At 44.9% G+C, this 15,545-nt stretch overlaps 1 protein-coding gene across 1 annotated transcript; it reads right to left on the bottom strand.

The window, feature by feature from the left end:
- Positions 1 to 366: 366 nt before the first annotated feature.
- Positions 367 to 2,304, bottom strand: OLIG3 (oligodendrocyte transcription factor 3). Its single transcript, XM_001928636.4, has one exon. The coding sequence runs from the start codon at positions 2,168 to 2,170 to the stop codon at positions 1,352 to 1,354; it is 819 nt and encodes a 272-aa protein (XP_001928671.1). The 5' UTR covers positions 2,171 to 2,304; the 3' UTR covers positions 367 to 1,351.
- Between the last annotated feature and the right edge of the window lie 13,241 nt (positions 2,305 to 15,545).

Below are 15,545 nucleotides of genomic sequence, written 5' to 3'. Positions count from 1 at the left end.
AAAGATCACAAGACTGCCAACTTGGACAAGGCTCCTATTTGAAAGACATTTAGTTGTAATAATTAATACCAATATGTCTGACCTCTTTATCTCTAAATGATCAGATAAGACTTTGGCAACTGCCCTCCCACCCAAATCCCTCTCTCACTCCCAGATATATCTTGCTTGGTCCACTTGTTCCCTACCCACTACCCCAGCTTCAAAAATTTTAGGCAAAGGCAAAGCCAGGATTTAAAGTTTCTTTTTTATTTGAAATCTCATCCAGAAACACTGGTTATTAATAAATATATCATAGTTATCAAGAATATATAAAAAATAAAGACAGGTCTTGTCTTCGAAGCCCTAACAAAATATTTCAAGCAAATGTTCAGGAAAATAAAAACGGCGCCCCCTCCCCAAACCACGAATAAGTTTTCAAAGCTGATGATAGAGAGAGCCAACCCTGCATGCAGGATAACTGAGCAAGGGGTGTGGGGGCAAGCTAGTAGAGGGAGCCCAAGCTCTTGCAACACCTGCCCCTAAAACAGCCCGGGAGGGTTGGGAATGGAGTTTGAAGGTGGGGTGGGGGAGAAGCACGAGTGCGTGAGTTTGGGTCTTTGCACTCTGTCCCCTTTTGCATTTCCTACAACCACAGACAGATATATGGAGTACTTCAGAGAATTCACTAATAAATCCTTGTTACAAGGAAAATGGTATCACGGCCTGCACAACATGTTTAGACGAGATTCATTGAGAAGCATGCATGCGTTCTTTCGACCTACACTGCGTCTTAAGGAAAACCCACAGGAGACATGTCATGCGGAGGTGAAATTCCAAACTTGGGTCTTGAGATTTTTCCTTTCCTCTCTCCCTCTCTCCATATTGTCTCTCGAAAAACAACTGTGGAAAGGATAGACCATCATAACTGCATCCATCTCAAGGAAATATTTACATTTGTTTCCCACCAAAGGGATGGCTGTCTTTTCCAAAAGCCAGAGAAAGCCAACTCTAAAGTTCCTTTGCAAGTGTTTACACCGATCCCATCTTTATACAACAAATGCAGTTTTGACAAGAGCATATGGCAGTGAGAAATACTGGCGCGGCATGGAGAAAGGAAGCATGCATGCAAGACACACGACATCTGGTTCGAGTCCCCCTTCGCTACCACCTAGAAATTGCAGTTTGATTTTAGTCCTTTCCCTCCGGGGGTCAAGTGGGATCTGAGAGCTCTCAGACTGTGTGGGAGGCCTCGGGGCCCTGCGCCCGCCCTCCCTCCGGCCGAGCTCTCAGCCACCCTCTTCCCTCTCGGCCTGGCACCTCGACCCCTCCCTCCGCTCGCCCCTCATCCTCCGCAGCCGGCCCGGCCCGCTGCTCACTTGAGCAAGTCCTTGGACTCGGCCGACAGCCGGGCCATGTTGGCGGTGGAGAGAGCGGACAGGTGCGGCGGCGGCGGCATCTGGCAGATGGTGCAGGGGCAGGGCAGCCCGGCCCAGTGCTGGAAGCCGCTGCCCAGCTGCAGCGCGGGTGGCGTGGAGGGTGCCTTGAGGAGCGAGTGGGGAGGCCGGATGGTGCCGATGGCGGGCAGCGAGGCGGCGGACAGCGGTGACGACGCGTTGCCGGACGAGAGCGCGCCGCCCAGGATGGGATGCACCGGGTGCACGGCGTTGGCGGCGTGCGCCGGATGGCCGGCCGAGTGGCCCACGGTCCCGCAGTGGAAGGCCGAGTGGTGGCCCCCATAGATCTCACCAACCAACCTCTTCATCTCCTCCAGGGAGCTGGTGAGCATGAGGATGTAGTTTCTGGCCAGCAGGAGAGTGGCGATCTTGGAGAGCTTGCGTACCGAGGGCCCGTGCGCATATGGCATGACCTCGCGCAGCCCGTCCATGGCGAGGTTCAGGTCATGCATCCGCTTGCGCTCGCGTCCGTTGATCTTCAACCGCAACTGCTGTAGATCCTGCTCCGACAGCTGCTTCTTGATTTTGTACTTGCTGCTCTCGCCCGCGGCCTTGGCGCCGGCCCGCGAGAGGCTTTCCCCGGGCATCTTCTGCACCATATCGCCCTGCGTGGATGAGACCGAGTTGAGGCGGCTCTCCTGGTGGTGGTGATGGCGGTGGTGGTGGTCCCTCAGATACATCTCGTCCATGTCCGGAGATGAAGCTCTGCTGGAGACAGAGCTCGAATCAGAATTCATTTTATTACAGGGGACGCGGCCCTACCGTGGGGAGGCTTTAGGCGGGAAATTAAAGAAAATCTTGAATTACAAAAATAAAATTAAAAAAAAGAGCCGCGCAGCCCAGCAACCCACTTCTCAGCGGCAAGACCTGAGAAGAAAAGCTGAGGCACTGCCTTTCCCCGCCTTTCTCCCTCCCACTCCCCTCTCTCTCTGGTTTGGTGGTTTCCTGGACAGCTAGTTGGTGTGTGCTTGAACTAACCTCACGCTGAAAAAGAGGGGCTTTTATAGAGCTGCAGCGGAGAAAAGAGACAAAAGGAACCCTCCTATCTATCCTAGGCTGGTTAGGATGACGTGCCATCATTCAGGGCGGTGCGCTTTGCTGTCCCATTTAGCAAGGATTCCTATTCATATTCATTGTGGGGCCGCCCAGGGACACCTCTGCTCCGAACCGCTAGGAGCCCCCAGGCACAAAACCCTCTGATTGACACACTCACCGCTCCAGCTCACGCCTTCTGGATTTTTTTTTTTTAAACTTTCCTTTACCCCCTCCCTAATCTCCCTAATCAAATCACACCTAAAGGAACCGAGGGAAGGGAAGGGAAGGAGGCCAGGCTGTCGGTGGAGATTCCTCTGGGGCTGGAGAGAGGAATGGAAACATTCTCTCTCCTCCCTTCCACAGCCACTCCCAAGTTTTGGAAAATGTGGGCAAAAAGTCTCAATGATTCCATGGTTTCAAAGACAGAGACGCAGATGGAGGGCAGGTTCAAAGGGAGGGGGTCGGGATGGGAGGTGCAGGAGGATGCCTGCCCGTTGCACTGCCCGAAGTTTTTTCTTACTAGGTTTTTTTTCCCCTCAACGCTGGCATTGTGTTCATTTTGTTTACTGGGCCTCCAGTGTGATTTTAACGGGATGTCCATATCTGGTGATGGATATGCCCCTGACACTGTCCTGGGGATGGGTGTCTTGGTTTTTATATGTTCTCTTTCGTTTTGAAAAAATCGTTTCCTGAACGAATTTCAATTTTGCTTAAACCTGGAACTGAGGAAACAACCCAACGCTGGTGTTACAATAAGAGCCACTTGAGAAGGAGAGGAGAGGAAAAGTAGCCGAGGGAGTTAAGGATTGGAAAGGGTCCCAGGACTCCAGAGAGATTGTTTCTGCTCTGGCTTCCCAGCATCCCATGGACCCTGGTGCTAGCTGGAGGTGGCAGCGCGGTCCCGCCCGCAGCTCGGCTGGAGGGCCTCTGCCTCTCACCGCCACCCGGCCGAGGCGGGTAGGTCGGTCCGGCGGGGGCCGCCGTACACCGGAGGTCTGGGGAGAGCGAGACCTCGGGGTCCAATAATAAACTACACGTTCGGGGAGGCGCGGGGAGCTCAGCCTCGTAAGGATCCCAAGAGCCCCTTGTGCGTGGACCCGCGGTCCCGTGCACAGGCAATTTTGGCGATGAGGAGGCCTGGAGTTTGGAGCCCTGGGCCCGAGTGCGGAGCTTGGCGCCAGTACTTCTTCCCCCTTGCTGTGTTTTTGTCAGCCGGAACTAGCTGAGCAGCACGAGGCGCAGGAAGGCAGAAATCTCGGGTAGAAAGACTGCCCCGAGGCCGGCCTCTACGAAAATCCGGGCGCTGCCAAGCGCTCCAGGCTCGGAGGAGCTAGAAACAAACGCTAGGTTATGGCTGCATGTCAGCGTGGAAAGTGAGAAACTGAAATCATGCCCGGAACCTCGGGCAGTTAGGGCTCCAGCCCGCGCGGCAGCATCACTGCCAGGCTCCAGGACTCTCGAGGGAGGGAAGGCCTCGCTTTCCACTGACACACACGGAGCGGTCAACAGAAGAGCGATGGGAGCCCAGATCCTGAGTTCGCGAGCTCTGCAAGGCTGCCTCGTTGACAGTCACGCCTCGAAAGCAGCACTGGCCATACAAGTCGGGTGGGGAGACGCAACGTTGGAACAGGTGCTTTTTCTACACCGTAATTTGCTTCTCTGAAAAGAAAAAAAAAAAAAAAAAGGAAATGGCCAACAACCCCTTGGCAAGGCCAGGAGCTTTGTGCCCTTGAAGACTGAATACAAGCCTCTTATTCTTCTGTCGCCTCCATCTCCATAGAAAGAAAGTTTCTTAAAACGGAGAATCCAAGAGATTCGATTGGATATGAAAAGACTGATGTCCAAACGCACTCCTAATACCCACGCAAAAGGAGTGTTTTGTAAATTCACCAGACTCGTCCAATTGAGCTCACTTGGTGACATTCTCTGAGCTGCTCTGGAGCAAGAGGGTTGCAGAACATCTGCATATGTTCGGACACCGCCCAGGTGATGGACTGAAAATGGGGTGAGAGGCGTGGTCCAGACCACAGCCTTTAGCGGTTTTTCTGGTGATCAAGGTTGGGGCTGAAAAGCGCTGGACAAGGAGCGAAAGTAACTTCCCTGCCTTTGGGCCAATGCACCACACTCGGTTCTTCCAGAACCGCCTTCTTGATCCTCAGGATCGACATTTGTCTTTCCCATGACCAAAGTGAGAATGCTGCACTTCAGTGTTGATTTGGGGTTCTTTTTACCCTTTAAAAAAAATTCCTCCAATTTTCTCAGTGGACAATATGAAATAACGTGTAAAATTCCCCTCCTCTCTCCCCTGTCAATTAATAGAGAAGGTAAGTTTGCAGAGGAAAAATGGGGGAGGGGAGGAGCGGTCCTCCCGATACAAACTCACTCTCTTTCAGGGCTGAAAAGACAGGGGCCAGGGTTTCGGCAGCCGGAACTAGAAGCCTCTTTTCCTCGGCACCGCCTTTCCAAGGAGAGAGGGACGTAGGCTAACTGAGGCCAGCTCCCCGGAGGGCTGCGCTGGGCGAGGAAGAGGTGCCCCGGCCTCTGCCTGCATCCATCAGACGCTCTCCAGACCCCAAGAGTTTTTTTTTTGGCGCCAGTAACGCGGCGGTGTTGGGACTGGCAGACCTGCTGTGTCTCGGCCAAAGGCCCTCGGTCGACGTCCGGGCCGCGTCCTCTCCTACTTGGTAGACCTGCTCTCCCCAAGGGCTGTTTGTGTGAGTGCGGGATGGTTCAAGGTCCAGGGCCCCAGCCAGGCAAAGACTTTCAACGAGGCCTTATAGGAGTCCCCGACTCTCCTAGAAGGCTCGTTCCCCATTCCTTTGCTCTTGGAAAAGAGAGAGAGTAAGGGAGCCACAACATTGCTCGCCATAAAATGGGTTGATACTCTCCAGGGCCCGAAAGGCAGAGATGCCCGCCAGGCAGCGCTGGCGCTGCTCCTGCGCGCTAGTCTCGCGGAGTTCACCCCCACCCTAGGGCTCGGTCCCTCAGGATAAGCTGGGAAGCCGAGAAGGAGGAAGCTCGGAGCTCCCGACGACAAGCAGAGCCGAGCGGACGGATTTCTTTCCAAGGGCCTTCACTGCCATCGCCCATCCCTTTGCCAGTGCATGGAAAGGGGAGGAAGAGAGCCGGCGCTGGGCCGAGCCTGCAGCAGCCCAAATGAGCCTCGGCCAGGGGAGCGCCTTGACCTTGGCCCTGGCCGGGGGCCCATTCAGAGGGCTCGGGAGCGCCGGGAGCCGAGCGTACGAGGGGGCGGCGGTGGGGCGGCGCTGTCTCGGGCCACACCTCGCGCCCTGGCGGAGGAGGCGGGGGTCGTCCTCTGGCAACAGGTGCGTCGCAAGGCCGGTGGACTGCTTCCCGCCAAGCAGTCTTGGCTCCGGGAAGAGCCTGTGATTTCCTCAGCCTTTGCACAATATAGGAAAAGCAGCTGCGTGGGGACCCGGTCCTGCTTTCCCTGCGCGCCCTGGACTCGCAACCTCAGCTCTGCCGCCACAGACCGGACGCTGCCTCTGCTCCTGAGGACCCCGCGCTCCAGAAGTTTCGCGGCTCCTGCGAACCCCCTCCCATCTCCGGAGCCTGGTGTCTTACCCGATGCCCGGTGCGTGCCGCCGCTCGGTGCCCGACGCCCACTGCTCTGCAGCTCCAGCCACCGAGTTCTCTCCAGAAGCTGCCGCTCTGCCCGAAGCAGCGGCGATTTGGGCTCAGGAGCGACTGCTCCCCCCACCCCACCCCCTCGCAAGAATCCAGAGGCAAATGTCGTGCTGGCTGACCTGCCAGGAGGCTACTGTGAGGCACTGGTCAATCAACAACGTCCGGGGGCTTCTTTCGCTCAAGCCTCAAACTTGACCGGCAGAAACTTTGGCCGAGACCTAACGGCAGGAGGTTGCCCTGTAGGGTTCACCTTTTAACCCAGTCCCCCTTCCAAAACAAAAGAGATAAAAGGGAAACCCAAATAATTTTCTCTAAAGATGCTCCGTCATGTGCAACCGGAGGAGTAGCCTAAAAACTAGTTGACCACGGAGGAACTTCTCCAAAAGTAGTTTCTTTCTTTATCTGCCGGGTAAAACATTCACCTCACAGCAATAGCATTGGGGGGCGGGTCACTGACACCGCTAAGTTGATCAAAGAAGCCCTTACAAAAAAGAGAGAGAGAGAGAACAAGTTTTAAAAAATTAAATGTCAACGTAAATCGCAGCCAAGAAGGAATTATCTCCTCTCCCAGCAGCGCATCCTGGGTGATGGAGAGTAGCATGGGTCTTGAACTCTCAGCCGCCCTCGCAGTCGGAGATGACAAAATTGAAACCCCAACAATTAAATAGGTGCTAGAAGGACCTTAGAGAACGGATCTAGGCTGAATGACTAATGTGTTTTAGTTTTTCGGATTTCTCCCTATTTTACCTAAATCTCGACTACTCATGATCTAGCCAGTATCTCTGCTCTCTTTTAAAAATCTGATTTTTGTAGAAGAAAAATAGCAGAAGTTGAAGGACAGCAGAATTTTATGAGGCGACTGCTCTTTGCAGTGTTGGATATGATACCGGATGAGAGGAAGTCTCAGAATAGCATAAAATGATGAGGTGCTAATTATGTGACTATATAGACAAGTTAATACACTGGCAGAAGTAGAAGTTTGATTTTAATGATGCATAAGCAGCCAGGCTGGCTAGAACTTACATACTCATTATAATTATTTAAAGACAAAAGTCAAAGGAGATATGAACTTCTGGGTTTCATTTATAAGATTTTGCTCAATTAGTGAACATACTTCAGTACTCTCTCTTTTTTTTTTCCCCTCTCTGCCTACATCTGCTCAATTGCCAGAACCTCTACTGAGTTTTCCTTCTAAAGAAAACCAATAAATTGAAAACATTTTTCCTCAAGATTGGAACGTTTAGGTTGATTTAAATCACTGGCGATCAATCAAGCAAACTGATGAGTTATATTAAAATTTGCATACTTATACACACATACTTGGCATGTGTCCTGACATTTTGGATTTGTGGCTCCATTAATACCAATACTTTAACAACCACTAAGGAGATGATTTCTTATTAGTATTTTATTGTTATTTTACTTCTTTTATGATTATATAGTTAAAGCCACTGTATTCAATTTGATGTCAATATAAAATAGTACAGAAATATTAAGTTCTGCTTCTTATTTTAGAAGCAATTGTCTCATTTCCTTGGCATATTCAATTAGATTGTTAAATGTACACATATTGGTGTAATAATATTATTTAAGAAGTTTTGTTTTATTTTAGACATAAATTTCTTTTAGAGAGAAATGTCTTGTGTAGCGTATTATTATTTTCACCTCATATTCAGGAAATTCAGGTTTATACACAAAGTGTGTAAATAGATAGAGGCCACAAAGAGATTAGGATGTGAAAACCTATAGATAGATGGAGAATTAAAGAGATGATAACATTCACGGGGTCCATTTGTTAATACCGTTTTATTATAGGTATCTACACATGTGCATTCAAAAACTTTCATGTATATTTGCATAATGTTAAATACTTTAAAATATTTATTTGTAGCCTTTGAGTCCTAAATAAAAAGGAATTAGTTATTTTTCAGATGCTAGTAAAAGCAAAAGAAAACACATCACACACCTGTTCATAAGTAGAATTGGATTTGATATATTCACTCCTGTCAAATACAGACTTACACACATTATTTTGAGAAAATGATAATTAAGGAGTCTGCTACTGAATCTTGAAATGTCATAGTAGCAGTTTTTAAAGAGGAACAATTTCCATGGTTGGTTGATTTTATACAGAATCTGTGCTACAGACCAGGTGGATTCTGTTTCATCATCTAAAAACAAATGGAAATGTAATATATGCTCCTTTCTCATTAGACCATTATATTTTTCTATGTATAGGTTTGTTTTATTTTGTTTGCATAATACCAACAGTCTGAGTGTAAAGTTTATTAGACCAAATTGTCATCATTTACAAAGTTGGCTGAATTTTCACTTTATCTTTTTAAATATTATAGTATGTAATACAATTGAAGCAATTATCTAGACAATTCAAGCCTCAAGTCCTAGTTTTCTTTTATTTTGGGGAGGGTGGGGGAGGAAGAGAGAATGCAGGTTGGAAACAAATTATTACTCAAAATTTGTAGATATTTAGCCAATTCTAGACTTCGCTTGCAGACTGCTGCATCACCTGCTTAACCACTGATATTCTCAACAGTACTATCAAGAACTGGTAGTAAAAAAAAAAATCTTATACATTTGGAATATGTTAATTTTTACCACATAAACTGATAATGGAAATCCACATCTTTTCAGAACATAACATTAAGACATTGATGAAAGAAACTTGATCATTTTCCAAATCCTTATATTTTCCTAATAATCGTGATTGTCTATTTTAGAACCCTTGATAATAAGAAAGAGCAGAATCTCGGACTATCTACGTTCACAGAAGTGAGCGTTTCAATTAGTTACCTTAGAACTTCATTTTTTCTCCTTTTTGTTATGGCACGTATAATAAATATGGGTAGACTTTCAGGAAAAAAAAAAAAAACCCAATAACTTTGTAAAGAGGGGGGAAGAAAGAGAAGGGGGGCCTGGAGCATACTGTGTATATGTCCTTTGTTCGTAAGACATCAACTTTCCCACCCTTAAGTGCATTTGAAAAAACTGTTTGTATGAAAGCACTCCCCAAATATATGTTCACTTTATTAATTTATGGAAATTTTAACATCAGTGCTAATATATTAACACAGAGCCCATTTGTGGCTGTTTTCCAAAGTCAAAGCAAGTTGGCTGTTTCTATGGCACTCTCTTCACCACTCATACATCCTGCAATATGTTGAACCAGTCAAATTGCCTGAGCTAAGTTGTGAGAATGAAACCACTGAGGACTCCTTCGGGGATGGCGCTTCTGAGCACTGGGATGCCTCTGAAACTGCTGTAGAGGTCAAGTGCAAACGGACTACACTGTCAGACTGAAAGCCTGCTCAAAACTAGAAGGTTTAAAGTTAATTCTATAGATCGCCTAGTATTGCTAGGCAGGTTCAGCCAATTATTGTTCATAATGCAATAAGGCATTTACTCTTATAAGAATAGAAGACTAGAAGATCATAACTAGAAAAAGATAATTTTCATTTTGTTGACATGGATTTCTAAGTGTATTTGAAAATTCCTTCCAGAGGCAAAATTATTTTTCTCTGGGAAAAGCTTTCACATGTGATTCATTTGTATTCCCCCCCCCCAAAAAAATCAAATGCAATTTTGTATAAAATGCTCAAGTATACTTGCTGTAATTGCTCTATCTCTTTATCAAACTTTTGCCTCCCATGAAAATAAAGCAAGGGGTTATAGCTCTTTTGCTCCCATTAGATTTATTCACTGAAGTAATTAACATTAAATGGAAAATACCGCCTATGGGAAGGTAATGCCAGGAACAGACACCAAATAGAAAAATATTGCTAAAAGATATGTGAGGCAGGAAAGATGTGGGCCAAGCGAGAGCCTATAACCTATTCAATCTGAGAGTTTTTGTTGTTGCTGTTGTTGTTTGGGTTTTTTCGTTATCGGTGTTTGCTTTGTTTTTGCCCTTTTAGGGCTGCACCCATGGCATAGGAAAATGGCATATGGAAGTTCCCAGGTTAGGGCTTGAATCAGAGCTGCAGCTTCTGGCCTACATCACGGCAACAGCAACGAAGGATCTGAGCCTTGTCTGTGACCTACACCACAGCTCACATCAACATCCAATCCTTAACCCACTGAGCAAGGCCAGGGATCAAACTTGCATCCTCATGGATACTAGTTGGGTTTGTTACCACTGAGCCACCACGGGCAATCTAAGAGTTTTAAGTCACTATAGAAACTGAAAACTAAACGCTAAAAACTCTAAAGGGCATATGCAGCTAAGAGTTGAAAGTGTTTTTAAAGACAGGGCTAGAATAACAAGGGGATACTTCCTCTCCTGTTGCTGGCATCCTTGTTTGAAAAGGCCATCAGTAACAAAGGGAATGAAAACAAACATCAGCGAAGAATACAAATAAACAAAGAATGCCACAAGCTGTCTTCTGGCCAAAGCTTCCAAATACCAGGGGATCATAGGAAAGATGAGTTCTTGGAGAAATATAAACTATTTTTTGGATATCTCTTATTTTGAAAACTTAGAGATGCCTCTTCCTCATTGATGAGAGCAACTCTCCTTCTGGTATGAAGACCAGAGGCAGATATTACACACAAAAAAGACTTCACAATCCATCACATTTCCTGGATAGGCTTTGCTGCTTACCAGCTGCACTTACTGACACAAGTTTCTTACTGTTTCCGAACTTCCATTTTGCCATCTGCATGATGAAAATAATAATACTCATATTATAGGCCTTTATGAGGATTAAATAATAGTGTCTTGCGAACTTTAAAATCATGCACTGTTATGCTTTTGATATAAAGTGTCTTCTTACCCTGTCCTCTGTATATAGTTTTACTAGCCAAAAATATTTGTTCTGCTTTATTCTTTTATAGTTTGCCTTGTAAACACACAATCCTTGTATTCTTTAAAAAATTTCTCACATCTACCCTCACTTTTTTCTTTTTTTTTTTTTTTTTTTTTTTTTTTTGCGGCGCCTTGCCTTACCCTCATTTTTAAGCAGGAAGCCTCCTTTCCCATTGCCTCCATCTGGCGAGTTGACCATTAGTCAGAAGAGGCATTCCAAAGTAACTTTCAGCTATTGTTGCAGCCAATTTCTGGAAGGTGTTATGACTTTTAGAAATGAAATTGAAGTACAGATTCTACAGAATCTGAAATTGAAGTACAGAATCCACTAGCTTTAGAAGGCGCTATGACTAGTTCTCAGTCCCTCTAAACAACTTGGTAGGCGAGGCTGTGACTGTTTGAAATAAAGGAAGATGGTGGGAAGAAACATGATTTAAATTTTGTTTTGTTTTGTTTTTCTTTTAGGGAGAGCCTTGGAAACCAATAGGCTTATTTGAATTCTGAGTGCCAAACAAAATTTTAGAAGCCTGATCTTCTTGTACCCGCTAGTCACACACCCATCCCTGACACCCACAGCTCAGGGCGGGGATTCCCTGGGCCTGTTAGACCAGGACTGGCCTCGTGTGGAGAAGCCTGTGACACTTGAACTTGGAGATGTGAAGCCCTCCCAAACTTTATCCTAAAAATCCTTCTGGTGCCTGGCACTGACCGAATCCTATTCTGGCCTAGTCATAGAGTCCTACCACTGATATCTTGGGAAAAAACAAACACAGGACATTGCTTTCATTCATTCATTCAATGTGTCTTGGATGCCTTCTGCATATCAGCCCCACTAGAGGATCTAGAGGAACAAAATCAAGCAAAACCTGGCACTTATGGCATTACTGTATTATCATCCAGGTGCTAAAAATGAGGCAGCCGTTCCTGAAGGGCACTAAGAATGTGATTCTTTAGGCTTCTACTATTAATATTGGTCCATTTTAACAAACTAGGTATTCGTCCTGGAGGCACAGGGAATAGACTGTGAGAACATGAGAATCTGTTTTCTTGTCTTAGCCTGGTTTCTTTCTGTGCAAGACCTTATTTGGAAAACGATCTTAGAGAGCAGGCCCGAAGGTTCGGGGGGAGGGAAACAAAGAAGGAGAAGCCGTCCATGACAAGGTGCATTGATCACTGCTTGAACAACTGTGACTTGATTTCTTTGGGTCTTTCTCATGAGAGTACAGAACACATCTTTGCTGTGTTCACCCAAGGGGTGAAATGGAGAAGCATTTAGCCATTGTTTCTAGCACTTCCCACCCCACACTGGTGAAGGCTGCTCATGAGCCATTAAAGACCTTCACAGTTCTGGGCCATTCATAAGAGGCAAGAGAGGCTCCAGTGGTGTCAGAGGATCCCAGGAAAAAGCAAGGGGTACTCTGTGTAACTGAGGCCAGCCAAGGCTAGGATAAAAAGGTGAGCCAAGAATATGAGAAGGAGAACACAAGAAAAATCACTAATTTCCCCAGTGAAGGAGAGTGATGGAGCATATAGCTGGGTAAGTGACCTCTCTGAGGTAGGGCGTGGTACACAGGGAATTTCTAGATCCTTTGGAGGACTGTGGACAGGTCTGCAGTACTGGATATTTGGAGAAGATATTTAAGGACCAGTGTAAGAATTGAGGGGAGCTAAATTAACATGTAAGTTCCCAGGCTAGTCCCAGATAGGGCCCTTGAAGTGGGTTTCAGATATGGAGTGCTTCTTAAATAGAGAGATCCCACAGACAGTGTCTCGCCAGCCTCCACGGCACTTTGACTCTTCTGCCCGAGGCACTGCTGGAATTCCTTCACATGACTATAAATGTAATTGGGAAAATTAATGTTCATATTCACAACAAGTGAATTTTTGACTTGAAGGAAATCTGCTATAATGGAAAACCCTCAAGCCATAATGCCTATGTGTTTCTTTTCTTGTATGTTTCTGAATATTGCATATTTTAACAAATTAAAATAATTGAACCTCCCCCTTTTTTCAATGGCTGCACCTACAGTGCTGCAGCTGCAACCTATGCCAGATCCTTTAACTTAGCATGCCAGGCTGCGAATTGAACCCATACCCCTGCAGCAACCTGAGCTGCTGCAGTTAGAGTCTTAACCACTGTGCCACCACGGAATGCCTTAAAACCTTTTTCAAAATGAGTAAACTAAAAACAGAAACAAGAAGGTCATGTAGTAAAATGGAAAGTTGTTTCTTGCTTGTTTTTTTTGGTTTTCTTTTTTTTTTTTTTTTTTGTCTTTTTTTACCATTTCTTGGGCTGCTCCTACGGCATATGGAGGTTCCCAGGCTAGGGGTCTAATCGGAGCTGTAGCCTCTGGCCTACACCACAGCTCACGGCAACGCCGGATCCTTAACTCACTGAGCAAGGCCAGGAATCGAACCCGCAACCTCATGGTTCCTAGTCGGATTTGTTAACCACTGTGCCAAGACGGGAACTCCTGTTTCTTGCTTGTAATCATAGCTTCACAATGCCTTTAATGTCACATGAGGGCAATCATGGTAAAATTTCCAGATGGGACTCAGGAGTCATTTGTGACTGTCTCATGCTTCCCAACAATGCAGAAATTGTGTATAAAGTGCCATGAATTTCTTGAATACTTACAATATAATGTATAAACTCTACAATGTGAAATCTTGTTATCTATAAACATGGTATAATTCTCCATTAATTGAATCTTTTAAAACACATTCAATAAAGTTTTGTTATTTTCCCTGTAAAGGTCTCGCATAGCTTTACTTAGTGTCATTTCTCCTCGTATTGCTCTATCATTTGAGTAAAATATAAAATAAAATCCCAGTAGAATGTTGCATAGAACTTAATGAGCTAATTCTAAAAAAAAAAATTAGAAAAATAAGGGACATAGAATAGTCAAGACACTTCTGATGAAGAAAGATGTAGATAAAATAATTGCAGTATCTGATACCAAGGCTTATTTTAAAGGTAAAGAAACAGTGGTATTGTAGAATTATTACAATTGGCCAACAGAATAGAATAGAAAGAGCAGAAAGAGATCTGCACATAGATCAACCACAGAAATTTGACAAGGGGAGTGTGGGATATCAGTTGGAAAAAATGTGAGAAAAGATAGATGTGGGGGGGAAATAGAAAAAAAATATAATCATTTACATAGGAATTTGAAATTATTTTATTTATTTACTTTAATTTTTAAAAACATTTTTATTGAAGTACAGTTGATTTACAATGTTCTGCTAATTTCTGAAATTAGATCCTTGCCTCAAGCCATAAACAAAAATAAAATCCAGATTGGTCAGAATTAAATTTTAAGAGAAAAAGCTTATAGCACTTAAACAAAAAAGATACATTTATGAACTTGAACTTAGAGATATATTTTTAAATTAGACAAAAAATAGAAAAAAGAAAGCAGTTGATAAATGTCATTTCATTAAAATTATGAACTTCCTTTAATTAAAAACTCAAGCTTAACAGATACGAAAAGACTTTTTTTTTTTTTTTTTTGGTTGCACCCATGGAATGCAAGTCTCTCTTGCTAGGGATCAAACTTGAGCCACAGCAGTGACAAAATCAGGTTCTTAACCTGCTGAGCCACTTGGGAACTCCCGAAAAGACAATTATTTTTGCCTTTTTTTCTTTAGGGCCACACCCATGACCTGTGGAGTTTCTCAGGCTAGGAGTTGAATTTGAATCGAATCGGAGCTGCAGCTGCTGGCTTATACCAGAGCTACAGGAACGCTGGATCAGAGCTGCATCTGGGACTTAGACCACAGCTCATGGCAATGCCGGATTCCCAACCCATGAAGCAAGGCCAGGGATTGAACTCGAGTTCCCATGGATACTAGTCGAGTTTGTTAACTGCTAAGCCACAATGGGAACTCCCTATTTTTAAACTGAGAAAATTTTTTTAACTTTGCAATATGCAAGACCAATACAACACTAGTATCATAAATATATAAAGAATACTGACAAATCAATATGAAATAAATAATTTAAAAATGGGCAAAAGACATAAATAGAAATATCACAGGGGAGGAAACCATAGGATGGATAAACTTATGAAAAGATGTTCAACCTCACTAAATGGTCAGAAAAAAAGAAAAATGCAAATAAAGACCAAAAGGAGAAAACATCTTATGTCTACTAAGTCTATTGAATGCCAAATATTAAGACCTTTGATTATACCAAATATTGAAGGAATTATCTTTCAACAGGATTGCATATGTATTTCTTTCTTTCTTTTTTTCTTTTTTTGCTTTTAGGGCCACACCCGCAGCATATGGAAGTTCCCAGGCTAGGGGTCCAAACAGAGCTGCAGCTGCCAGCCTACACCACAGCCACAGCAACATCAGATCCGAGCCACCTCGCCTGTGACCTATACCAGAGCTCACAGCAACGCCAGATCCTTAACACACTGAGTGAGGCCAGGGATAGAACTCGCAACCTCATGGTTCCTAGTCGGATTCATTTCTGCTGCCCCATGACAGGAACTCCTCATATGTATTTCTGATGTGAGTATAAAATGGTAGAGCCACTTTGAAAAAGTTTGATATTATCTTGTAAAAAAGTTGAATAGTCACATATCCTATAAAACAAA

Source organism: Sus scrofa, chromosome 1 (genome assembly GCF_054392235.1).
Source record: "Sus scrofa isolate SSC_HxYL_T2T_F1_AM1 chromosome 1, Sscrofa_HxYL_maternal_Yorkshire_Landrace_v2.0, whole genome shotgun sequence".
Taxonomy (NCBI): domain Eukaryota; kingdom Metazoa; phylum Chordata; class Mammalia; order Artiodactyla; family Suidae; genus Sus; species Sus scrofa.
Note: the sequence above shows the minus strand (reverse complement) of the source record. Positions and strands in the feature narration are given on the sequence as shown.

Bases quoted from the DNA above. Each gene is read 5' to 3' on its own strand.
- OLIG3 (XM_001928636.4), bottom strand. From the start codon at position 2,170: ATGAATTCTGATTCGAGCTCTGTCTCCAGCAGAGCTTCATCTCCGGAC.